We start from the raw sequence: 26,701 nt of genomic DNA, 5'->3' as shown, positions 1-26,701 counted from the left end.
CAAATTGGAAGTCTCTAGCACAATATTTCGATATATGGTGAATTTATGAAATTTTTTTTTTCTTACGACCGCGCGGTAACTCTTCTGAAAAAATCATAAATTTTTTCGTCCAATTGTCATAATGTTTGCACATTTTAAATCAGCCGTTACATAAAGTTTTATATTATGGAAATGTGCGCAATTTCATGTAGAATACAACCAAAAACAACCCATGGTTGTAGTTTTCATCAGTTTTGAAATATTTTCATATAAATAACGATAAGTGCCACAATATCAACCTTCGGTCAACTTTCACTCGACCGAAATGGTAAAAAAACGCAATTGTAAGCTAAAACTCTTACATTCTAGTAATATTCAATCATTTACCTTTATTTTGCAACAAATTGGAAGTCTCTAGCACAATATTTTGATTTATGGTGAATTAATGAAAAAAAAAGCACAATATTTTGATTTATGGTGAATTAATGAAAAAAAGCACAATAGTATTTTGGTTTATGGTGAATTAATGAAAAAAAAAAAAACCATTTTCCTTACGTCAGCGCAGTAACTCTTCCAAAAAAATCAGAAATTTTTTCGTCCAATTATCGTAATGTTTGTACCATTTTAAATTAGCCGTTACATAGAGTTTTATATATGAAAATGTGCGCAATTTTACGTAGAATACAACAAAAAAACAACCCATGGTTGTATCTTTTATCAGTTTTGAAATATTTTCCTATAAATAACGATAAAGTGCCAAAATTTCAACCTTCGGTCAACTTTGACTCGACCGAAATGGTAAAAAAACCCAATTGTAAGGTAAAACTATTACATTCTAGTAATATTCAATCATTTACCTTTATTTTGCAACAAATTGGAAGTCTCTAGCACAATATTTCGATTTATGGTGAATTTAAGAAATAAACTTTTTCCTTACTCCGCGCAGTAACTCTTCTGAAAAATAATTTTTTCGTCCGATTGTCGTAATGTTTGCAACATTTTGAAATTAGCCGTTACATAAAGTTTTATATATGCAAAATGTGTGCAATTTCATGTAGAATACAACAATAAACAGCCAATGGTTGTAGCTTTTAACAGTTGTCAAAAAAAAAATTTTCATATAACGATAAATAGAAAAAATTAGTCCTTCAGTCAACTTTAACTCGACCGAAATGGTCGAAAACTGCAATTGTAAGCTACAGCACTTATAGTCTAGTAATATTCAATCAATTACCTTCATTTTGCAAAAAACGGGAAGTCTCTAGCACAATATTTTGATTTATGGTAAATTTTTGAAAAATGTTATTGTCATGATACAATAAAGTTTTATGCATAGTACTTACCTGGCAGATATATACTTAGCTATAGACTCCGTCGTCCCCGATAGAAATTCGAATTTCGAGGCACACTTTACAGGTAGGTCAGGTGATCTACCGCCCTGCTGCTGGTGGCGGGAATAGGAATCATTCCCGTTTTCTAAGACAAATTTTCTCTTCCACCTGTCTCCTGAGGGGAGGTCGGGTGGCCATTAGTAACCGTAATATATCTGCCAGGTAAAGTATGCATAAAACTTTATTGTATCATGACAATAACATTTTTATGCATTCAACTTACCTGTCAGATATATACTTAGCTGATTGGCACCTTTGGCGGAGGGTAAGAGACAGCTAATTTACTGAATAGACAGGAAACAACATATGTTGTAGGTAATAAAAATAAAAAACCTTGATTCCTACCTGTGTTAGCGAAAGACTTCATGGCTACTGCCTAGGAGCCTGTATCGCTTCAAGAGCCTCAGCGAGGTAGTGACCTCATGCTAAGAGTTCTTGATGGTCTGTTACAGGGGTCTTACCCGCTTACGCGACAGAACCTTAGGATCTTTGTCAATGGGGTCCTATCCACTTACATGACAAAACACCTTGCCTATTGGCATGATCATAGAGCACGACACTAATCCCGATCACCTGATCCTAATTGGGGTTAGTACTAAGATTGAAAGGAGTCATCCCCGAACATCCTTTCAAGCAACCCACAACTCAACAACAATATTACAAATAATCATTAAAAACATAAAAACAAAATTAAGGATCAGCGTCTGCTCCATTTCCCAGCATAGTATCCGCTGATACATAAGGTCCAAGAGAAAAACATTTTTCGTATGTTACTCTAACATCCTTTAAATAGTGGGATGCAAATATTGAATTGCACCTCCAATAAGTTGCTGCTAAAATGTTTCTCATGGACATATTCTTAGTGAAAGAAAGGGAAGTTGCCACAGCCCGGACTTCGTGAGCTTTTACTCTCAGCAGCTTTAAAGAGTTCTCTTGGCAATTCCTGAGAGCTTCGGTAATCACATTTCTGACAAAGAACGCAAGTGCGTTCTTTGACATAGGTCTTTTGGGGTTTCTTACCGAACACCAAAGACTTTGTCGACATCCCTGAAGCTGTCTTCTTTTTTAAATAGAACTTTAAGGTCCTGACTGGGCAAAGGGACCGATCCAACTCTCTACCTACTAGAGAAGAGAGTCCCTTGACTTCAAAACTTCTAGGCCAAGGTTTAGAAGGGTTTTCATTCTTTGCTAGGAATAGATCCTGGAAAGAAATAACAGCCGAGTCTTTTTTAAATCCCACCCGAGAGTCCAAAGCATGTAATTCACTGATCCTCTTAGCAGTTGCGAGGGCCAACAGGAATATGCATTTACTAGTAAGATCTCTGAATGAGATTTTATCGTGGAGGTTCGAACCTGTCCAAAATCAAGAATTTTAGGACTACGTCAAGGTTCCAACTCGGGGGAATAGAAGATCTCAATTTAGTAGTCTCGAAAGACCTGATGAGATCATGAAGATCCTTATTATTTTCCAGATTCAGGCCTCTGTTTCTAAAAACAGCTGAGAGCATGCTCTTATATCCCTTGATAGTGGATACCGCCAATTTCGACTCTTCTCTAAAGAAGAGGAGAAAATCCGTGATTTCGGTCACAGAGGTATTGGAAGAGGACAGCTTCTTCGACCTACACCAATCTACGGAAAACAAAACTTCCCACTTCGATGGTAGACCCGCAAGGGCTCTAGCAATTGCAGTTGCCACTTTCTTTGAAAAGCCTCTCGCTCTGACCAGTCTTTCGATAGTCGAAAGGCAGTCAGGGAGAGACTTTGGATGTTTTTGTGGAACCTCTCGAAGTGGGGTTGTCTGAGCAGATCTGTCCTGTTTGGTAGAGATCTGGGGAAGTCCACCGTCCATTCCAGTACCTCTGTGAACCAGTTTCGGGAAGGCCAGAAGGGAGCAATTAGAATTAGTCTTGTTCCCTCCGATGCCACAACTTTCTTAGTACTTCCCCCAGCAATTTGAATGGGGGGAAAGGTGTAGGCATGTATGCCGACGACCAATCCATGAGGAAAGCATCGATCGCCGTGGCTCTGGGATCTTCTTCTAGAGAGCAGAAGTTGTCTATCTTCCTGGAGAGGAACGTGGCAAACAGGTTGATCTGGGGTCTTCCCCAGAGGGACCACATTTGTCTGCAGACTTCTGAGTGGAGCATCCACTCTGTCGGGAGTACCTGGTTCTTTCTGCTCAACCTGTCTGCCCTTAGGTTTTTTTTTTACCCCTTGAACAAACCTTGTCCGCAGAATTATGCCCTCTCCTCTGTCCAGGTTAATAGATCTCTCGCTATTTCGTACAGTGAGAAAGAGTGAGTGCCCCCTTGATTCCGGATGTAAGCCAGAGCTGTGGTATTGTCGGAATTGACTTGAACTACCACTCCTCTGACTTCCGCTTCGAAGTATTCCAGGGCTAGATGAATCGCCAGGAGCTCCTTCGCATTGATGTGCAGTGTAGCCTTTTCTTTGGTCCAGGTACCCGCCACTTCCTTTGGACCCAGTGTTGCTCCCCAACCTGTTTCCGAGGCATCGGAAAACAACACTCGGTGAGGGTTCCGAATCAAGAGGGACACCCCTTCGTTCTTTGTTAATGGGGTTAACCACCACTTCAGGTTGGATTTTATCCCCTGTTGAATGGGAAAAGTCTGACAAGTCTCCTGTCTTTTGACTCCACATTTGTTTGAGATAAAACTGCAGAGGTCTGAGATTTAATCTCCCTAGGGAAATGAACTGCTCTAACGAGGAAAGGGTGCCCAGCAGACTGAGCCATTCCCTCGCCGAGGTCCGTTCTTTCCCTAAGAAGTTCGAGATTTTTCTAAGCCTCGAGCAATTCTCTCTTGTGATGGAAACGCCCGAAAACCCCGAGAATCCATCTGTATCCCCAGATAGACTATGTTCTGTCTGGGGATCAATTGTGATTTCTCGAGGTTCACGAGTAGTCCCAGAGATTTTGTCAAATCCAAAGTCTTCTCCAAGTCCTTCAAGCACTGAAGTTCCGATTTTGCTCTTATTAGCCAATCGTCTAGATAAAGGGATATATTTATCCCTTCTAGATGTAGCCACCTCGCAACATTCATTAGTCTCGTGAACACTTGAGGGGCCGTAGACAGGCCGAAGCATAGGGCTCTGAATTGGAATACTTTTCCCTGCATCATGAATCGGAGATATTTCTTCGATGATGGATGCAGGGGGACATGAAAGTAAGCATCCTGTAGATCTAAGGAGACCATCCAATCTCCTGGACGAAGAGCCGCAAGAACCGATTTCGATGTTTCCATAGAGAACTTTGTGTTCTCTACAAATCGGTTCAATGCGCTCACATCCAGGACCGGTCTCCACCCTCCCGAGGATTTCGGAACCAGAAAAAGACGGTTGTAGAATCCTCGGGAATGCGGATCCCGAACCAATTCGATGGCCTCCTTTTGCAACATCTGTTCTACCAGTTGCAATAATGCTTCTTTCTTGGCAGGGTCCCTGTATTGGGCTGACAGTTCCCTCGGGATCGTTGTCAAGGGAGGCCTGTCTCGAAAGGGGATCATATATCCCTTCGTTACCACTGAAAGGGACCATCTTTCTGCCTCTCTCCGAGTCCATTCTTCGGAAAATTTCCGAAGTCTGGCTCCTACCGGTGCTTGAAGGACTGGTGTCTCATTTTGTTTTCTTGATAGGTCTGAATGAAGACCTACCTCTCTTCTGTATTCCTTTCTTCTTAAAGGAGGGTCTGGAAGAGGAGCTCCCTCGAAAGGGCTGTTGAGGAGTACGATTCTCTCTCTTTACAGGAACCGAAGTCCTTGATTTCTTTGCAGATTGGGCCAAGAGATCTTGCGTGGCCTTTTCTGTCAAAGAATGAGATATGTCCTTCACTAGTTGTGCAGGAAACAATTGGTCCAAAAGAGGAGCATAAAGAAGAGATGACCTCTGAATAGGAGTAACTGCTTTCGTCAGAAAGGAACTAAATAAGACTCTCTTCTTCAGAATTCCAGTTCCAAAAAGCGAGGCCACCTCTCCTGATCCATCTTGAACCGCTTTGTCCATGCAGGACAGTACACTATAAAGGACTTCTGGGCTAAGAGATTCCCTTCTCTTGAGTCTTCTTGGCCAACACCCCAAGGGACCAGTCTAAGAAGTTAAAAACTTCTAAGACATTAAACAATCCCTTGAGGAGATGGTCCATCTCAGAAGTCCCTCATGTGATCTTTGCTGATGACAAGGCTTGTCTCCTTGAAGAATCCACCAGATTCGAAAAATCCGCTTCGGCAGTGGTAGGGAGAGCTAGACCCAGTGATTCGCCCGTCTCGTACCAGATTCCCTTCTTTCCTGATAGTTTGGAAGGAGGGCAGGCAAAGACTGTCTTCCCCGCCTTCTCCTTGGATTTAAACCAATTTCCTACGAATCGGAGAGCCTTATTCATGGAAATGGTTGGCTTCATCTTAATGAAAGATGATGACTTCGAGACCTTAGTACTTGTAAACAAAGACCTCGGAGAAGGAGGAGCAGTAGGGCTTAATGAGTCCCCAAACTCTTGAAGTAAGAGGGCTGCCAGCGTCTTGTAATCTGACAAGCCTGGAGCCGAGTGATCTTCCGAGTCCGAAACTTCTTCCAAATCCAATTCCATTTCTGAAGAGGATTGTTTATTTTCAATAGGAGATGGGTCTCTTGCAACATCTGCCCCACTCTCGCAAGAACGACGACCGCCTGTGCGGCAACTTGCGTCCCTACGCGAGAGTAGGTGATCCTGCAACACGGACCTTATCCTTCTCCTGGCAAGAGCGACGGCCGCCTGTGCGGCACCTTTCTCTCCTGTCAGAGGAAGGATGTCCTCTCCTATCGCTTTCCACGGAACCACCCATATCCTGGCAAGGGCTATGGCCGCCTGTGCGGCACCTAGAGTCCCTGTCAGGTAAAGGCTTATCCTTCCGAAAGCTAGACAAATCCTCCTGATTTAACTGTCTTTTGGAAGAAGTCCGTACATTCTGGCGCCTGGATGGCGCTTCTGGCTCATTTGGCGATCGTGGCTCATTGCGCCAGGTTGGCGCTCGTGGCTCCTTGCGCCAGACTGGCGGTTCTGGCGCATTTCGGCAAGGTGGCTCTTCTGGCTCATCTAGCGCATCTGGCGCCTTTGATGCGCCAGGTTGGCGCATTCTTCATACTCGTCCGAGTAGAATCCGCAACTTTTTACGTTAGATTCTTCTTTCCTTCCCTTAGTTCGCTTTATCGGAAGGAAAGAGTCCTTTTTTCTGGGAGTCTCCTTCGTAAAAACTCCTACTAAAGCGGAGAGCTGCTCCTGTACATTTAGTAGAATTTTTGCAGCAGCATTCTCTTTTTCCTTTCCCGCTCGTGGCTCCTTCCTCATTCAAACCTACACATTCATCACAGGTGTTAGATATTGAGCATTCATTCATTCTACACCCCTTACAAACTGTGTGAGGATCTACCGAAGCTTTCGGTAGTCTCACCATGCATCCCTCATTTACACTGTCTTCTAACCGTAAAGCTAGAATCCGACATTGTGAGAAAAATCCAAAAACCAAGTCCAAATAACAGTCCACAAAAGAGTATGCCAAACCAAAGATCCAATATGTCACCAAAATAACCGGCTTAGATGATCAATCGATTCAGGCGAAGGAGGTCTAGAAGAGGAAGGGGACTCTGATTTGCGTTTAGGCATTAATTTGGTTTTCTTCCTTTCGCATGGAGATCCATCAGAGAAAAGCTCAGGGCTTGAATTCAAAGTTCGAGCCTAGCGATGAAAAAACACGAAAATCAAATCAGGAGTAACAACAACAATGTTGCTGTCACGGCCGATAGAGAAAATCTGTCTTAGAAAACGGGAATGATTCCTATTCCCACCACCAGCGGCGGGGTGGTAGATCACCTGACCTACCTGTAGTGTGTGCCGCGAAATTCTAATTTCTAACGGGGACGACGGAGTCTATAGCTAAGTATATATCTGACAGGTAAGTTGAATGCATAAAACAGCCTTTTTTTACATCCGCGCGTTATGTATTCATGCATCATTTTGTGATAATATTTTCTCTGTGTTGCCTTGATTGTTTTACAATGTGTTATATACCAAAATGATCGCAATTTAGTGTACAATACAACGAAAAAAATTAAATCGCTAGCTTTAACCGTTTTGCTCACAGTGCGATTTGTACACAATTATATATGAAATTTTTTTTCGCGCTGTCATATATCACAATACATATTTAAATGTGATAATGATATTTTTTTTCATTTCTGATGGTTGCATATTAAACTTCAGGCAATGGCAAAAATAAAGGAGCCAAAAATGAACTCTTAATCTTGAAAACTAAGCGTGCTGTGATTTTGAAAAAAAAAAAATATCCGATTCGGCGCTCACTCGCGAATGCCACCAGCATACGGGAGATGATTTTTAAAATACTGCTTCAGCATTTAAGGGTTACTTGTCTCACCATGCTTAATGGTGGGATGGCATAGAGATCTTTGTTCGGCCAGTCCTGCAGCATGGCATCTGTCACTCATGCTAGATGATCTGGGACTGGTGAACAGAACAGCGGGAGATGGTGGTTTCTGGAGGCTAAAAAATATCCCAGATTGGTTTCCCTAACAGTTTCCACAGATCTCAGTAGGTTGTGTACTTGCCTACCAATCTGGTAGCCCGAGTTTGCTCCCGCCTGCCGCCAACAGGGAATCAGAAAAATTTATTTCTGATGACTAGAAATTCAATTCTCGATATACATAATGTGGTTCGGTTCCCACAATAAGCTGTAGGTCCCATTGCTAAGTAACCAATTGGTTCCTAGCCATGTAAATAAAAATTCAATCCTTTGGGCCAGCCCTACGAGTGCTGTTAAGTAGTATACTTTTTTTAACAGATCTCAGCAGAGCAGAGGATCTAGGATTACTCTGTGGAGAGAACCTGCCTCTGATGACTTAACTCGACCACTAAAACACTTAATGTTTTATGAATGAAACATGTTAAGATTTTGATGTGATTCTGGTCCGCCAAGAGAAGAAAGTCCCTCGTGGCTTCATATATGGAGAAGGAGTAAGTCTCCTCTTGCTTTTTGATATAAACGAGAGTGGTGTTGTCTGAGTACACTGCCACTGTCTTGCTGAACACCTCCAACGCAAAGCACTTTACTAGACCTATGTGTATCTCTGTTAATTCGTTAAGTTGATATGCCAATTTTTCTGCTCTGGGGACCATGTTCCAGAGATTTCCTTGCTCCCTAGAAGAGCTCCCAATCTAGATCCGACATGTCTTGAGTAGTAGTCTAAGTTGAGGTTTAAAGGGAGGAGAGATTTTCCCTCTGACAATTTCTTTCAGAATTCCACCATAGCAAGTCTTTATGTTGGGAGTCACTGGAAAAACAATTGTGTCTGGGTAATTCTTCCTGCCCTAGCTGCAGAGCTCTCATGTGGAGTCTCCCTAGGAAGACAAACTGCTCCACTGTCCCCAGAACACTCATCCACTTGTTGACTGAACAGCTTTCAAGAGAGAAGCTCATTCACCGTCCTCAGGCAGGACTTTGCTCTCTTGGGGGATGGGAAAACCCAAAAATTCTGAGTCTATATCATTCTTCCCAAATATAGAATCTCCTGAGAAGGAATCAGCTGGAACTTCCATATCTTCATCTTTTAGCCCAGGTCTTGGGCTAAGAGAAAAGTCCTCCAAAGGTCCTCCATACACTTCTCTCTCAACTGAGCAAGATGAAGTCAACTGTCTAGATAGAGGGAGGTGTTGATTCCCATAAGATGGAGCCACTTTGGAAGGGGAGCGAGAACTCTGGTAAAAACTTGTGGAGCCGTCTAAGGGCCAAGGCATAGAGCACAAAACTGGAATACACTGTTCTAGAACACAAACCTGAGGTACAAAGTCTGAATTACCCATCAGAGACTGAAGAGATGGAGGGGAGGAGGACTTGTGAGTATGAGGTGGAGGACTGAGATTTCAATAGCTGACATTCATTATGAGCCTGTGTAGGCATACGGAAAGCTTAATATACACAAACACAAAAGAATAATAGTAGAATTGAGTGGTTAACATGCTCTCCTACCGATTCGGTAGTCGCGAGTTTGATTACCCACTCTGCTAATATGGAATCAGAGGAATATATTTCTGGTGATTAGAAATTAATTTCTCGATATACTGTAATGTGATTCGGATCCCACAATAAGCTGTAGGTCCTGTTGCTAGGTAACTAGTTGGTTCCTAGACATGTAAAAATATCTAATCCTTTGGGCCAGCCCTAGGAGAGCTGTTAATCAGCTCAGTGGTCTGGTTAAACTAAGATATACTTAAATTTTAAGAATTGCCTAATTGGCAATTAAAACCTTCAATAGCTCTGTTTGTCTGCTTCAAGAACAAGAAGAAAAAGAGATTGTCAATGGAGAGGCAACCAAAATTTTAAAAAGTATAGCAAACAAAAACTTAGGAAATCCTTACATCACTTAGCTAAACATATGAATTGCCTGAACTTAGGCAACCTTTATCAATTAGTACTTGAGATTAGACAATGTTTAATTTAAAAATCTCAATTACTTGAGCTTAGCCAATGTTTAATATGGGTTGGAACCTTGGATAATTATGTAATGCCTGACTGACATAAGTAGGTAGTCTATAGAACCAACAACATACATGTACAGTTCTTGTACTGTGTACAATACTGATCGGACAACTCATCATATGTCCAATTGGTCACAAAACAGGTATGTTGTTAAGAAAGGAGTGTTTGTAATGAGTCACCAACACATCAAAATTCTGTGACTGAGACCGATAAAAAAAATTTTTGAAGCTCATCATATTTACATATCAATGCCATCACTTACCAAGAAAAGAGAAAATGTACATTTCATAATCTGGAACACAGAGACATGTTTCTGGAGTACCTACCAGCCTTCATGTCTTCAAGGCTTGGTTGAGTGTACTCTCCTAGGTTTTCAACCATTACAAAAAATCCATTACTTTTGGAAGCACCCATGATTTTGAGGTTGAATGCTGACTCCATTGTCTACAGTTACACCTAGAGTTTTCTTCAAGGGCTCATCTATGCTGTTCTCCTTCCAAGTTGCAATTCAAGCCATTTCTGATTAATGGGTTTGTAATAAAAATCTTTTTTCCAATAAAACAGATTTTTATACATATCAATTCCTCATCAGTCTCTATACCCTCCCCCCTTTTCACTTTTCAAATGGAGGACTGCACATAAGAATGACTAATGTCCCCATACAATACATGCAGAGAGGTGTTTCTTCTTTCTCAAGTTAGTGCATCTATTCAAAATTAATTGGTTAGTATAAAAACTTTTCATCGCAAAATCATTATTTTTTACAATGGATACAACAACATGCTAAATAAAATACTCTTTTCTCTAAACTTAAATCATGAGAGCAATTTACATACCTGAACAGTTGTTCACAGATTTGCTCATCAGTAAACCAATTTGGGAAAATATATGTTAACCTATGGCGGAAAGTTTTCCCGATGTACTTCTTGCACATCTCCTGGTTATAGAGACCTTCATGCTGCAAGCCAAGCATCATGTTCTTGATTTTCCTGCGACAAAATAAATACATACAAATTTACGGGGTGGTAAAGCGAGGTTTGTTGAAAGCCTTAAAACACAAACTAATCTTCTTAAGTACACTCCTTTTATGTATATTCAAATTAGATTTGTTGATTTAACCCCTTTCTAACAGTCCTTAAAGAAACCTGAGGTTGTGTTTTTTTATTATAACATATTGTATGATGATGTATGTAGTATGTCTGTATGTATGTATTGTATGTATGTATGTATCTATCTATTATATATAATAGTATATATATATATATATATATATATATATATATATATATATATATATATATATATATATATATATATATATATATTATATATATATAATATGTTTCAAAACTCATCTAAACATGATAATGGTGACTGGTAGCAGATTGACATGTCACAATGCAATGTCCCTCATAACAAAGGGTCCTGATATTAACATAAGTGAAAAAATAAGAAAACCATGTGTAAGCTGAAATATAGAGAAGCCTCACAATATTTTTCATCTTTTCTTTGCTATATATTAAAGCTACATTATACATAAATATGATATTGTTAAACTACAATAAAGTTTTGTACATACTTACCTGGCAGATATATACTTAGCTATAGTCTCCGACGTTCCGACAGAATTTCAAATCTCGCGGCACACGCGACAGGTAGGTCAGGTGGTCTACCTTACCCGCCGCTGGGTGACGGGTGTATGAACCAATCTATCTCTCCAGCCAGATTTTTTCTTTCACCTGTCTCCTTAGGGGAGGCTGGGTGGGCCATTAGACGTATATATCTGCCAGGTAAGTATGTACAAAACTTTATTGTAGTTTAACAATATCATTTTTGTACATGAACTTCCCTGCCGATATATACTTAGCTGATTGGCACCCTTGGTGGAGGGTAAGAGACAGCTAAAGTAATAAGGAGATAAGAAACAACTGATGTTGTAGGATATAAATAACCTTGGTTCTTACCTGTTCAGGCAGAAGACTTCATTGATACTGTCTCTGAGTCTGCGTTGCCTGGAGAGCTACAGCGTAGGGAACGTGACCTGATGCTGAAAGACTCTCGGATCTACCACTGGGACATATTGGATCCCGTTTTGTGTGGTAGAATCCAAGTCGGATCCTGTTAAAGGGAGTTTGTCCCTATCTTAACAGGTCCTAACCACTACCTACTGCAAGGAGCCACACTCATCAGACCACCTAACCAAACTACTAAAGATTAGTATTACGACCTAAAGAGATGCCTTCATGCATCCTCTTTAAGGCAACCAACAACAACAAATACAAGGGGAAAAAATTTATACTACTAAACAGGATGAGTTCAGCTCCCTGCCCCAGCACTGAATCCGCAGATACGTACGGGCCCAAGGCGAAGCATTTTTCGTAAGTGATTCTCACATCACGTAAGTAGTGGTTCGCGAACACTGACTGACATCTCCAGAATGTTGTCTCCATCAGATTTCGCACGGACATATTCTTGTTGAAAGCAAGAGAAGTTGCTATGGCTCTTACTTCTTGTGCTTTCACTTTAAGAAGCCTAAGATGTTCTTCTCTGCAGGATCCGTGTGCTTCTTTGATGAGGCTTCTCAAGAAGAAGGACAATGCGTTCTTCGACAATGGACGAGTAGGGTCTTTTACTGAACACCACAGGACCTCTCGGTTGGCTTTCAGTTGCTCTTTTCTTCTAAGGTAGTATTTCACCATTCTCACTGGGCAAAGAGTTCTCTCGGGGTTTTTCTCCTACCAAAGAAGATAACCCACGAATCTCGAAGTTCTTGGGCCATGGACTTGATGGGTTCTCATTCTTTGCAAGAAAACCAGGAAGGAAAGAGCAAATGAGAGAGTCCTCCTTAAAACCCACATTACCATCAATCGCCTGAAGCTCACTCACTCTTCTGGCGGAAGCTAGAGCCATCAAAAACAGAGTCTTCCTGGTAAGGTCTCTGAATGAGGCTGAATTAGGGGGGGTTCAAACCTAGAGGGACCCAAGGAATTGAAGGACTACATCCAAATTCCAGCTAGGGGTCGTTTAGGAGACTGCATTTTCGTTGTATCAAAAGACCTAATAAGGTCCTGTAGGTCCTTATCTTCAGATAAGTTGAGGCCCCTGTGCCTGAAGACATTCGCCAACATACTACGATAGCCTTTAATCGTCGAAACGACTAAGCCACATTCTTGTCTTAAGATAAAAAGAAGTCTGCAATTTGATTCACAGAGTACTGGAAGAGGAAACGTTATTCCTCTTGCACCATCTTCTGAAGACAGCCCACTTCGACTGGTACACTCGTAAGGGGGAAGACCTCCTCGCTCTAGCGATTGCCTTGGCAGCTGCTGACGAAAAGCCTTTCGCTCTGACCCAAGTTTCTGGACAGTCTGAAGCCAGTCAGACTGAGAGTGGGGAGTTTTGTGGTACCTGTCGAAGTGGGGCTGTCTGAGTAGATCGCTCCTTAGAGGAAGCGATCTTGGAAAATCCACTAGCCATTCCAGCACCTCTGTGAACCAATCTTTTGTGCTGGCCAAAAGGGAGCTATCAAAGTCATCCTCCGCGGAATCTGACTCTGCGAACTTTTTTAAAGTCAACCCCAGAATCTTGAAGGGGGGAAAGGGGGGCGCGTATACATCGAGTCCTTTCCAATCGAGTAGGAGAGCGTCTATCCCTATTGCTCCTGGATCCGAGATGGGCGAGCAATACAGATCCAGTCTTTTGTTCTTTGAAGTTGCAAACAGGTCTAAGAGAGGCCTGCCCACAACTTCCAAAGGCTCTGGCAAACATCTTGGGGCAGAGTCCACTCTGTGGGAAGGACCTGATCTTTCCTGCATGAGGAGATCTGCCCTTACTTATTTCCTCCCTGTACGAATCTGGTGAGAAGTTTTATCCCCCTTTCTTCTGTCCACAGAAGAAGATCTCTTGCTGTTTCGTACAGAGAGAAGGAATGAGTCCCCCCGTTTCCTGATGTATGCCAGAGCCGTGGTGTTGTCCGAGTTTATTTGCCACAACTGCTCCTGTCACATCTGACTCGAAACTCCTTCAGAGCAAGCCACACGGCTATTAGTTCTTTCCTGTTGATGTGCCAGGAAGACTGGTCCCCCACCCAGGTTCCTGACACCTCCTTGGTTCCCAGAGTCGCCCCCCAACCTGTTTCCGACGCATCGGAGAACAACACCAGGCTGGGGTTATGGGATTGAAGAGGCAGTACCTGCGAGAACTTGTTGGGATCCGCCCACCATGCTAACTCCTTCTTGATTTGATGAGAAATGACAGGGAGAACTTCAAATCCTGAGAAGGACGACTCCAATTCCGATGAAGAAAGAATTGGAGCGGTCTCAGGTGCAACCATCCTAGGGAAACAAATTGCAGTGAGGAGAGCGTCCCAGCAGACTCATCCACTACCCTCACTGTGAATACTTCTTTCCCTAAAGAAGGTTGTACTTTTTCGAGTCCCCGGGCTATCCTCTCCCTTGTGACGGAAAAGCCCGAAAACTCAGAGAGTCATCTGGATCCCCAGATAAACGCACTCTTGAGCGGGAATCAGACTTGACTTCTGCAGATTGACCAAGAAGAAGTCCTAAGGAATAAGTCAAATCCAGGGTTTTTCTTCAAGTCCTTCAGACAACGATCTCTGGAATTGGCCCTTATAAGCCAATCGTCGAGATAGAGCGAAATCCTCACATTCTAGGTGAAGCCATTGTGCCACATTCTCATGATGGCCGTTAAAGACTTGGGGGGCCGTGGAGAGGCCAAAACACAGGGCCCTGAATTGGAAGATTCTTCCCCCCATCATGAATCTTAGAAACTTCCTCGAGGAAGGATGGATTGGTACGTGGAAGTAAGCGTCCTGTAAGTCCAAAGGACACCATCCAGTCCCCTGGAACGGAGTGCTGCTAACACCGAGGCAGTGGTCTCCATCGTGAACTTCTTCTTTTCGACGAAGAAGTTCAGGGCGCTTACGTCCAAACACGTGGTCTCCATCCCCCTGAGGATTTCGGAACTAGGAACAGGCGGTTGTAAAAGCCTGCCGAAAGATGATCTGCCACTAGTTCGATTGCCTCCTTTTCCAGCATCTGATCTACCGCTAGTCGGAGGGCTTGATTCATGATGGGGTCCCTGTATCTGGCCGTCAACTCCCTCGGGGTATTCGTCAAGGGAGGCCTCGAAGACAACGGGATGAGATAGCCCTTCCTCAAAATTGACAGGGTCCAGGCATCTGCGTCTTTCTGGGCCCAGACTTCTGCAAACTGTAAAAGCCTGGCGCCTACAGTTGTCTGAAGGACCTGAGTCTTACTTGGGAGGTTTGATTGACTTCGTAAAAGTCCTCCCTCTTCTATTTGGTTTCCGACCTCTGAACGAAGAGGATCTAGAGGTAGAAGCCCCTCGAAAGGGTCCTGAGAGGTCGGCTTAGCTTTCTTCCGTCCTTAGTCTGGAAGGTAGGGCGCGGCTCCTTGCAGACTGCGCTAGAAGGTCCTGCGTAGCTTTGGCAGAGAGAGCCTTCGAAATGTCTTGAACCAGGTGTTTAGGAAACAGCTGCGTAGAGAGAGGGGCAAAAAGCAAAGACGATCTCTGAGCATGTGAGACAGACTTTGTTAAAAATGAGCAAAATACTGATCTTTTCTCAAGACCCTCCCCGCTCCAAACATGACAATTTGTCTAAAAATTGCATTTTCCTAACTATAACACACCTGAGGTCCTTTTACAATAGGAAGGTACTAGCTGGCAGCTGGATAGGTCGTAAGCTTTCGAACAAGGGGTTCGGTAGTTAACTGCTTGTCCGACAGGCGCGCGCTCGCGCGACTGGGAGGTAAACAAATCACTTTTGCTTTTGGCCCAAGCAAAAACTGCAGAGTGACGGGGTGGCATGAGGTGGGGCTATGTGTTAAAAGGACCTCAGGTTTGTATAGTTAGGAAAAATGCAATTCTTTAGACAAATTGTCATTTGTTCCGACACGGCATACAAACCTTCGGTCCTTTTACAATAGGAAGACTCACTTCTTGGTGGGTGGAATCTGAGTCTTTTGTGAAACAGACTGGTGTTCGCCCAACCTTGGAAGCCTCCCTGGTCGTAAGAGCGAGGAGGGATCCAAGCCTCTGTCCGATTGATCGGGGTGTGCACCGCAGGATCAATGGTCAGACCTCTCGGACCGAGTACTAAGAGAGGGGCATGCGCATCTCTTCGTACCAGCAATGTAAGAACTTGTTCCTGTACAGGAGCAAGTTAAAGTCATGGTTTTGACTCTTGTAGGCATCCACTTCCCCCCCTTGTAGAAGGAAGTGGTGGATATTCTGCTCCCATCCCTCGTGCAAGGGATAGGATGGGGCTCTGTCGTATAGCTCACCGGCATCTCGTCCTTATCCAGCAGGGTGATGACCGTATCCCTCTACCCACAGGTAGAGAGGAAGAAAGATAGCAAGAGAAGCCAGTCACTTCCTCATCACTATCTATTCATACAGTCACACCAGGACTCGATGCTGTTCAGCCTGCTAGGGTCTGGGTTCGCTAGACGACGTGTTGAGCAGCCACCACGGGTCCTAAGGAAACCGATCCAAGGACCTATGGGCAATATCCAATAGGTATAAGGAAGTTGCCGGTGGTCTGGTTGTACCAGACCACTGCCTTCCATACCTGCGCACGGAGAAGTTCTTACGAAACGCCGACGAGGGGCCAATACTTCTAACTTCGTGAGTTCTCGGACGGGACGTACGGATGTCGTCACTACCATCAGCCTCATACGCCCTCCTGAAGACCTCACGCAGCCAGGACGAAAGAGTGTTCTTGATACTTCTTTCTTGTTTTTGACCCCGTTGCTAACGAAGAGGCGTCGACACTCAGGGGCCCGCGGTGTCGAGTTCTCTTCAGATAGCGCCGTAGCGTCCTCCCAGGACAAAGCAGCATCTCATCCACATCATTATCTGCATGACGTTCCCGTACTCTCTTCGCCGATGCCAGGTCCAGCAAGACGAGGTTCATTCGAGTTCCCTGGTTTGGCAAGACCTTTGGAAGCTGCTACTAAGCAAGGAGATCTCGAACGAGTTCGAGATGTCCATCCCGTCAGTTTCAGGAGGAGCGACAAGGCGGCTCTGTATCCTTTGACTGTGGGAACTTAGAGGAGCTTCCTCGGCGAAGAAAAACGAGGAAATCCGCTACCTGCTGAAGATTGGCTCTGAGAGGAGATGGGCCCCGTCTACGACACCAACCACCGAAGACGGCCGACTTCCCCTGGTACACAGCTGCAGAGGACTGACGGACGTTTCCAGCCATCTCTGTTGTTGCGCAACGAAAAAAGCTTCTCGTTCGCAAGAGAAGGTGGATAACAGCCAGCCGTGAAGACGTAGAGACTGGACTGCTCGGTGGTACCTCTCGACTGTGGGCTGGGCGAGAAGGTTGTGCCAATGGGGAATCTCTCTCGGTTCTCTTACGAGAAGAGCCAGCAGGTCCGGATACCAAATGGCTTGTGGCCATTTGGAAGCCATCGGATCATCCTGAGATTCGGGATGACCAGTGCTCGACTGATCACTTGCGAATCAGGCTGAACGGGGGAAAGGCATAGGCGAAGAGGTTGTCCCACGGGTGTTGAAGAGCGTCCTCTGCAGCTGCCCATGGATCCGGCACGGCCGAGAAGAACACCTGGAGCTTCCTGTGTGCCGGATGGCGAACAGATCCTCGACTGGTCACCCCCACAGGTCGAAGAGCCTTTCCGCCACGTCCTGGTGTAAGAGACCGTTCGGTCCTTATCAACCTGATCCCGACGGCTGAGCGTGGTCTGCTACTACATTCCTTCCCTGGAATGTAGCGTGCCGACAGCTCTATTGAGTGTGCCTCGGCCCACTCGTGCACCTGCCGAGTCAACTGATACAACGGGAGAGACACTAGGCCCCCCCTGTTTGTTGACGTAAGCCACCACCGTGGTGTTGTCGTACATCAACACCACTGAGTGTCTCATCAAGCGGTCCCTGGAACTCTTGGAGAGCAAGGAACGCTGCCTTTAGTTCCAGTACATTGATGTGAAGGTGCCTGTCGTTCTCGTACCACACTCCTGAAGTCCGCAACTTTTCCAGGTTCGTGCGCCCCATCCCTCGGTCGATGCGTCTGAGAGCAGCTGCATGTCCGGGGGGGAAGGGGGGGGGGAGAGTGCGCGGAGGGACTCCTCTTGAGGGGTTCCATGTCGTCCAGTCACCTGGCTAGGTCCTGCCTCACCTCCTGTGTCAGTGACCAAGGGAGGCTTGGGGGATCCGTCGCCTGTGACCAACTCTCCTTTGGTCTCTCCCTGAAGAGACCGCAGGTGAAGACGCCCGTTAGGGACTGGCTTCCCGAGTGACGACAGGTGTACGATCACGACTTGCCATTGCTGAGCTACCTGTTCCTGCCGAGACAGGAACTGGTTGGCCGCCTCCCTGAATCTGCTACCGTGTCGATCAGCATACCCAGGTATTTCATCCTCTGCTTGTGCTCGAGATCGGACTTTTCGAAGTTCAGAACGATCCCCAGATCGCGACAGAACTCGAGCAGTCGATCCCTGTCCTGTAGCAACTGCGAGCGGTAGCTCGCCAGGACTAACCAATCGTCGAGAGGTAATCCCATCAGACATATCCGTGCGAATGGCCCCAAGCAGACACCAGAAGTGAACACTTGCGTGAACACCTGTGGGTCGGGGTTGTTAGAGACCGAAGCAACGTGGCCTGAGCTGGTACACCGTCCCGTCGAGGATGAAGCGGAGGTGGTACTTTCCGAAGGACTGATGAATGGGTATTTGTAGATACGCATCCTTCAAGTCCACTGAAAGCATGAAATCGTTCTCCCTGATAGAGTCGAGGCACTGAGCGTGCCGTCTCCATCGTGAACCGGGTCTGGCGAACCAACCGTTCGGGGGAGAGAGATCTATCACTGGGCGCCAGCCTGTCGTAGACTTTTCCACCAGGAAGAGTCGGCTGTAAAGCCCGGTGGTTGATCCGTTACCGATTTCTACAGTTCTCTTGCTCAGCATGGTCTTGATCTCCTGTCTCAATGTGCTACGTCCTTCGATGCCCCTGGAGCGTACGCCTGCTGATGGACCGGGTCCCATGGCTGGCCAGGCACCCACCCCCCCTTCCGGCAGCAGGTGAGGGGGAATCCGCCGTCCTTCCACTGTGAACGTCGTCCGGTTGGGGCTGATCGAGACCTGACAGGAGAGAGCCGATACCGCTCCGACTCATTCCAGTCCTCGTCGAGTCGAAACCTCAGGAGGACCGAAGGGATATAACTACGATGTCCGAAGACACGTAGAAACGCCTCTGTCGCAGTAGAGGAGGCGAAGGAGCTTGTTCGACCGTCCAGAACCGAGGGAGCCTTCTTGTCCGGAGACGAGAGACTACCTGGCAACACAGTCGGCAAGCTCCGATCGCGGCCGCCCCCCCGTCGATTTGGGTTCCCTCTCGGGGGGCCCCAAAACGACTCGAGCCGAGACGTGGCTCTGCTGGTGGGAGCGGCGATCCTTCCCCGAGGTCATTGTGCTGAGAATCAGCGCCGTAACCTCGTAAAGTTCCTCTGGATCTCGGAAGTCACGTCATCTTGCAGAGTGGGACCGTTAAGTCCTTCGAACAAGAGCATCTTCGAGAACCTTCCTCCTAAGAAGGGGGACAACAGCGACAGCCATCTCGGTCTTCCCCATCCCACTTGCGCATACGTCCTGGCCGGTTCAAGAACCGTGCCTGGCACGTAGGGCGTCGTGGTGGGATCATGATGGGCGCACCCTTCACGATCACTCCTCCATAACTCGCTCCTCCCGGCCCCGGTGTACCCGAGGTTGAAGGTATGGTAGAGGCAGACCTGACGCTCCCTCTTCGCTCGCTGGCAGAACCAGCAGGCTTGGAGGGCTGCAGGCGATCGTCAACCCGCGGGTGACGATCGAGCTGCAGGCCTGGTCGAACCGTCTCGCTGTGGAGAACGGCTGGACTGAGCACAGCGGCCCCGATCTCGAGTGTCAGAAGAGCTGGTGCTGGTTGCCGTACCCGATCGCTCTCTGTGAGAGCGACGGTCGGGCGACCTGCAGGCTCCACTGTCGCAGTGAGACCGGTGCTTGTCCTCACGGCACGTCACGTCGCTGGTTCCAGCCGTGGCTGGCACCGCGAACTGAGGACTCTTCCCAGCCTCAGCCCCGTGGTCGGTCGTGGACCGTCACGTCCCCGGTAGCCAGCTGTTCACCGCGAGAGTGAGAGCTGGTCTGGTGAGAGTCGCCTGAGCGGCTGTCACCAGTCTTCCGCCCCGTGCCGTGAACCTGACGCTGAGCGAACTCAGAGGTCTGGTTCCTGGCTGCACGGGTCGCTGTTAGGCGACCGTACACTCGGTACCTCCCGCGAGCGAGAGGCGAGACGGACCCTGATGCAGTGGCAGAACCACTGACACCAGGCGAGGAAGTACCGGTGTTAGCCGGTACCCCATCTGGTCCCCGTATTAGTCTTATTCCTTGCGGAAGAAGAGAAGACGGGCCCCGCTCCCGAAGGAGCAGGAGGACCAGCGGAAGAAAGAAAAAAAAACCCTCCCGTCCCACCGAGGTGAGACGGGTCCCGAAGAGAAGCTCCCCCCACCCGAGGAAGCTCTTAGGAGAGGAGGCAACCTTCTTCTTCCTCGGCTGTAAAGCCTTAGAAGTCGAAGGGGAAGAGGCGGCGGCTGACGAAGACCATGAAGAAGACTGCCCTCAGACGACGACCACGACACCTTCCTCCTCTTCTTCGTCAGCTTCCTCAGGACAGACGTAAGATCTGCTATCCAGGGCGGAGCCGGGGCTGCTGTAGCCGAAGCCACAGGGCCGGACGCACCTGTACAGACAGACCACAGTCTGGGGTAGTACCACCACGAACAGGGACGACATCAGCAGGTATGGGCATCTCAGGAACAGCAGGCACGGGGCCAGCACATCCTCGGTAGGACCAGCCAGCGCAGCAACGGCAGGAACAGCCAGCGCAGCAACGGCAGGGACCGCCAGCGCAGCAACGGCAGGAACAGCCAGCGCAGCAACGGCAGGAACAGCCAGCGCAGCAACGGCAAGAACAGCCAGGCGCAGCAACGGACGCAGGCAGCACCTCAGACACACGGGAAGTTGGAGCAGCAGCCAGCAACATCCTGTTACCGGCGGCAGGTCCAGGGGTCGAGTTCTAGGGCAGCGGAAGTGTGGTCGCTGCAGCGCTGCGGCAAACACGAGCCGGCGGCGGCACGCCCCCTCTCGGTTTCTACGTGGTGAACGGCACTTCACAGCGGCGTAGGCAAGACTGTTACCACGTGAGGCGAGTACACCAGGTGAGGAGGGACGTCGTCACCTGGTTGCGGGTCACCCCACTCCCATGGGTGACCGCAGTAGGCCCAGACATAGAACCTCCGCCCCTGGACACCAGCACGCTCTGCAATTGGCAAGGACGACCCATACCTCACCAAGGTCCACCCTCGTGGCAGTATCACCTGGGGAAATAAAAGTAGTAGCGATTAATGGAGGGGAAATCCCCTCGTGCGGGGGTTTGATCCCTCCCGAACGAGTGGAAGACCCCTAATACAATTGTACATCGGGCACCGAGCGCCCTCCCCCGCGCTCGACGGATCGGGCGAGGAGAAGAACGCCGATAAACTCCCCCCCCCCCCCAAGGGGAAGAGTCATCAGTGGGAACTGAGCGGGGGGTTCTCGTTCCCCTCCCCCGCACATACCCATGTACCCAACAACAAAATAAGAGCCCTAGCAATCGTGCCATCGGCACGAATACCAGGCATAAGGATCAATTTCCCCTGACTGAGCGGAACTTGAACCAAATAAAATATTGATGCAATCAATAATAAGGAACAAAATGAAAATGCATCTTGCAAAACGATTCACTTCACAATGAAAAAGGGCTCGGATCGAGCGCATTTGCGCCCTCGGTACCGAGCGCAAGGGTGAAAGGTTTCATTCCTTACCTTTATGAATCAAGGTTTCTGGAAACCTTGATCCATAACGAATTGATGCAATCAACAGATATATGAAAATGAAAAGACTACTGCGCTTGCGATTTCACTTCATACAATCAAAAAGGGAAGGATCAATTCCCGTGAATAGCGAACATTGATCCCAGTCAACAATGCAATCTCAATAAAAAAAATGAAAATGAAAAAGAACTGTACTTGCGATTTCACTTCATTCAAAATAAAAAGGGGGAAGGATCAATCTCCGGGCAAGCTCGGAAACTGATCCAAAATGAGTATTGCTACAATAAAAATAATCTATGAAAATGAAAAAGAATACTGTACTTGCGATTCCACTTTCATACTGAATAAGTTTCCGTGCCGATAGTATTCGTTCGGCAACGGGCACACAGGTCAAAAAAATATAAATGAAAAGAGTACTTACTTACGATTTTTTCATCTACACAATTTCCAACCCAATATACGCTCGGAGCGAGCGCTCCCGCCTCGGCACCGAGCATACACAATACGAGGATCATTCTGGGAAAATGAATTCCGCAATTACGCCCTTCAGTCCCGGACTCGGGTAATCGCGAGAGCGTTGTGCAGCAAGATCCTTTAATTCACAATTGAAATCAATGAAATGATTGTACTTACAATTCAGTTTCACTCGATACATCGAAAAAGAAAAAACACAATCATGCGAAAGCAAACGACGATGAAGCGGGCAGAGGGCGATGATACACGTCCACACGCCAGCAGGCCGAAAGCAAAAGTGATTTGTTTACCTCCCAGTCGCGCTGCGCGCGCCTGTCGGACAAGCAGTTAACTACCGAACCCCTTGTTCGAAAGCTTACGACCTATCCAGCTGCCGCTAGGTACCTTCCTATTGTAAAAGGACCGAAGGTTTGTATGCCGTGTCGGAACAAAGTGAAGTTATTTCGCTGGCCCCATCCCTCACCGATTTATCCATACAGGATAAGACACAATTCAAATCCTCCGGAGAAAACGTGTCCGGTCCTTGAGTTTTTCTTGGCTAGGACTCCGAGGGACCAATCGAAAAAGTTGAAAACTTCCAAGACTCTAAAAATGCCTTTTAGAATGTGATCTATTTCATTCATTGCCCACGTAGTTTTGGCCGAATTCAAAGCTGATCTTCTAGTGGCGTCTACTAGTGCCAAAAAATCTACGTCAGCTGAAGATGGAAGGCCCAGTCCCAAGGGTTCTCCTGTCATACCAAAATCCTGTCCGTCCTGAAAGCTTCGACGGAGGAAGGCAATCATAGTTTTCCCCGCTTCTCTTTAGTACGCATCCATGAACCGAAAACTCTTGAGCGCTTTCTTCATAGAAAGAGTCGGTTTCATTCTCACACACGAAGATCCTTTCGTTGCTTTCGCTGTGGAGAACAACGAGTGTGGAGAAGGAGGAGCAGTAGGCTCAAAGACTCTCCGAACTCCTGAAGGAGAAGCTCTGTGAGCTTCTTGTACGAAGAAACTGCTGCGATGTATTAGTTTCTTCCTCAGAGGCTTCCTGGTCTTCTTGAAGAGGAGAACGATGATGAGAGAACGAGATGAGGATCCTTATGAGAATCCTTAGATGATTTCCTAGCTGGGGTACAGTGCGATGAAGGAGACAAACGTCTTGAATGAGGAGAAGATTCCAAAGTAGAGCGGCGTACAGAGAACGACGAGTCGTAATAGAAGGACGCTTATCCGAAAATTGGCTTGGTCTAATCTCGCATTCCTTCCTAAACGAAGACAAACTCTTAACAGCAAAAGAGGAAGGACTCCCTTCCCTAGAAAGACCACATCTATCCCTAGGGAAACTACGAGAGGGAGAGCGCCTACTAAAATCCTGGCGCCGATCGTGAGGAGAGCGGCTACTAGGCGCCAAGCGCCTATCTGTCACAGGGCGCTTAGGGGAATCCTGGCGCCTACCAAGCGGCGAAACGTTGCTAAAAATAGGGCGCTATCAGGAGCAGGGCGCTTGAGAGGCTCTTGACGCCTACGAACGGCAGAGAGCGGCTGCTATGCTCGAGCGCTTAAACGGAACAGGGCGTTCGACGAGATCTTGGTCCTTACCAAGGGGAGGAGAACGTCTGTAAGGCTCCGAGCGCCTAACAGAAGCAGGGCGCTTGAGGCGTTCTTTGGACTTCTAAGGCAAGAGGAGACCGATCAGGAGTAGGGAGTCTCGAGAACGAAGAGCGCCTACTAGGAGAACGAAGCAAACGAGGATCAAGGCGACTTTCTCCAGGAGAACAGCTACTAAAAAAAGAAAGGACGCTTACCAGGCGCAGGGCTCCTACTAGACTCTTGATGTCTTACAGGGGAGGAGCGAACTCCATGCGATGAGCGCCTACCAGTCACGTTATCCGACGCCCGACGACAGTAGTCGGAAGGAGAAGCGCGCCTACTTCAGAAGGGCATTCCCTAGGTTCTCTGAGAAGGCGAGGAGAAGAAAGACGAGACGGAGACGACGAAATAAGTCTTCTATGACCTGAGCAACTCTCTCTTCTTGCACGAACTCTAGAAGAAGGAGAAACAGAAGGGCTGAGCGTCTACCCGAGGCAGGAATCCGATCTGGGGAAATATCTTCATAGTCCAAGGAGCGCCTATCCGACGAATGGCGTCTCGACACCTCCGAGTGGGAGTGGTGTTTCTCTCGTGAAATCCTACGATGTGTAGAAGTATCCTCAAAGAAGGAGATCGCCGATTACAGGAGAGCGATCTTCCGACGAAAAGCGCCTCGATCTCTTGATAGGGAGAGACAAATCCTTCCTTCTACGCGATCTCGATGCCAAGGAGTCCGCCAAGGCGTGATCTGAGCTTGTAGGCCCGCTAGCACTCGAGGAGGAGTAGCCCCAGGATCTTCTTCCGAAGCAAGCTCAGCGCGAGGAGCGGGAGAAGGAGGGCGATCACAGGATCTCTAGGCTTCTTTGCTTGCAAGGAAGCTACATCAGAAAAGTCTTCTGGGCTGGACGCTAACGTTACTGAAGGGAGCCTCCGCAGCCCCCTTCAACGGGCGTGACGCCTCCTTAGAGCTCCAACCACGCTTCGGCGAAAGGGGGGAGAAGAGGACGACGAAAAACACTGAACGAAGAACATTCTTCTTCTTACGATCCAAGGCAGCCTGGGAGCGAAACCTTTCAGGATCTGCCGAGGGGACGCCTGACCCGGTGGGGGCTCTCCCTAGCCCTCCTGCGGCTTTCGACTTTCCTCTCCACTGGAACTGGGAGTCTGGAAGAGGTCTAGGCCTGGAGGCACTAAGGAGCCGGTCAGACGCACCCTCCACATCAAGTGTACACTGCACTTATCATCACTGACACTCTACCTTTGATTCAGTACGAAGATTCTTGTCTTCCTTAGAACACAAGGAAGCTTTTGAGGCCGCCGCCTCCGAAGACGAATCTACGGCTTCGGTGCGGGGGGAGCAGGAGCTGAGACCTGGGAGGAAGGTTCTAAAACTACATTAATGTTAGTTTCATTCTCACTCATTCTCGACCTGCTCGAACTCCTTGAAGAAGCTTTACGTACCCTATCCCTGTCAAGTTTCCTAATAGTATAAGAAGAAAGAGCCTTATATTCATCTTCGTTCAAAACCTCACACTCTTGACACGGGTTACTAAACGAACATTCATTCCCCCTACATTTAACACAGATAGTGTGAGGGTCAACCGAGCTTTCGGTAACCTCCACCTTACATCATCAGGTCAAACATACTCTAACAAAACCGGAGTTTGGAAACAGAATCAAATAAGACATTCTACAGGAAATCCAGCGCAAAGTCAATAACGGGTGGTCCACAATCAGCGTATGCCAAGCCAAAATAGAGCGAATACGTCACCAAATGTCCAAATCAATCTCCAGGCAAGCGAGAAATGAAGAATATATCGGAATGAAACGACAACAGTTGTTATCGCTTCAGCGACAGAAAAAAATCTGGCTGGAGAGATAGATTGGTTCATACACCCGCCACCCAGCGGCGGGTAAGGTAGACCACCTGACCTACCTGGTCGGAGTGTGCCGCGAGATTTGAAATTCTGTCGGAACGTCGAGACTATAGCTAAGTATATATCTGGCAGGGAAGTTCATGTACAAAATCTATTATTTTTTGTTCCATACTTGTTAATGCCTTCTATTCACTCCACAGTAATTTCTACAACCAATGTCACGTTTAACCCTTTCAGCTAAGCTCTTGCAAATAGTAATTTGGTATCTCTTCCATCATGTATATGGTAACCAACTACCTTTCAAAATAACCATTCCACTAAGACGACTGCAATTTCTGAAGACATTTCCATATTTGCACATCTTATCTGAAAATCCATTAGATATTTCAATATCTTGAAAACAAATCAATTTCCTATAAATTAGCTTACAACTGTGAGTGTAATGAGGACTAGACCCTCCATAATCAATTCACAACAAGATTGCTATTATTGGTGCCGATAACTGGAAATCGGAGCACTTTCAGCGCCGAAAATCTCCGATTTCTGTGATTTTCAGCGTTGGATTATAACTGCGATAAAACCAGATCACTGATAACCAGGGGCTGCCTACAAATATCATGAAAATAATGTAATCATTATTTTTTCATGATATTTTCTACAGAAGCAATCAATCAAGTTTTCTGGATAGCCACTACAGCGTATAATCCAGGCCACCAAAAATAGATGAATCTATCGGTTGGTCTCCATTATAATGGCTGTTATGACGTTGCGGCCCATGAAACTTTAACCACATCTCAGTAGTGGCCTATTCAATATCACTGCACGATTATGGGTAACTTTAACCTTACATAAAATAAAAACCACTGAGGGCGAACAGAAAAAAGTGAGGAGGGCGAACAGAAAAGTGAGGAAAAAAAAAAAAAGTGTGGACAGACAGGCAAAGCTGGCACA

At 46.7% G+C, this 26,701-nt stretch overlaps 1 protein-coding gene across 1 annotated transcript in view; it reads right to left on the bottom strand.

The window, feature by feature from the left end:
• LOC135213016 (DNA-directed RNA polymerase I subunit RPA2-like) overlaps positions 1-26,701 on the bottom strand; it is a gene marked incomplete in the record, with an annotated part of 200,881 nt that overhangs the window by 135,666 nt on the left and 38,514 nt on the right. Inside the window, 1 exon segment of the mRNA XM_064246825.1 lies at positions 10,748-10,900. Within this exon segment, the coding sequence (XP_064102895.1) occupies positions 10,748-10,900 (153 nt within the window).

Source organism: Macrobrachium nipponense, chromosome 42 (genome assembly GCF_015104395.2).
Source record: "Macrobrachium nipponense isolate FS-2020 chromosome 42, ASM1510439v2, whole genome shotgun sequence".
Classification (NCBI taxonomy): domain Eukaryota; kingdom Metazoa; phylum Arthropoda; class Malacostraca; order Decapoda; family Palaemonidae; genus Macrobrachium; species Macrobrachium nipponense.
This window is presented reverse-complemented; position numbering and strand designations above follow the sequence as displayed.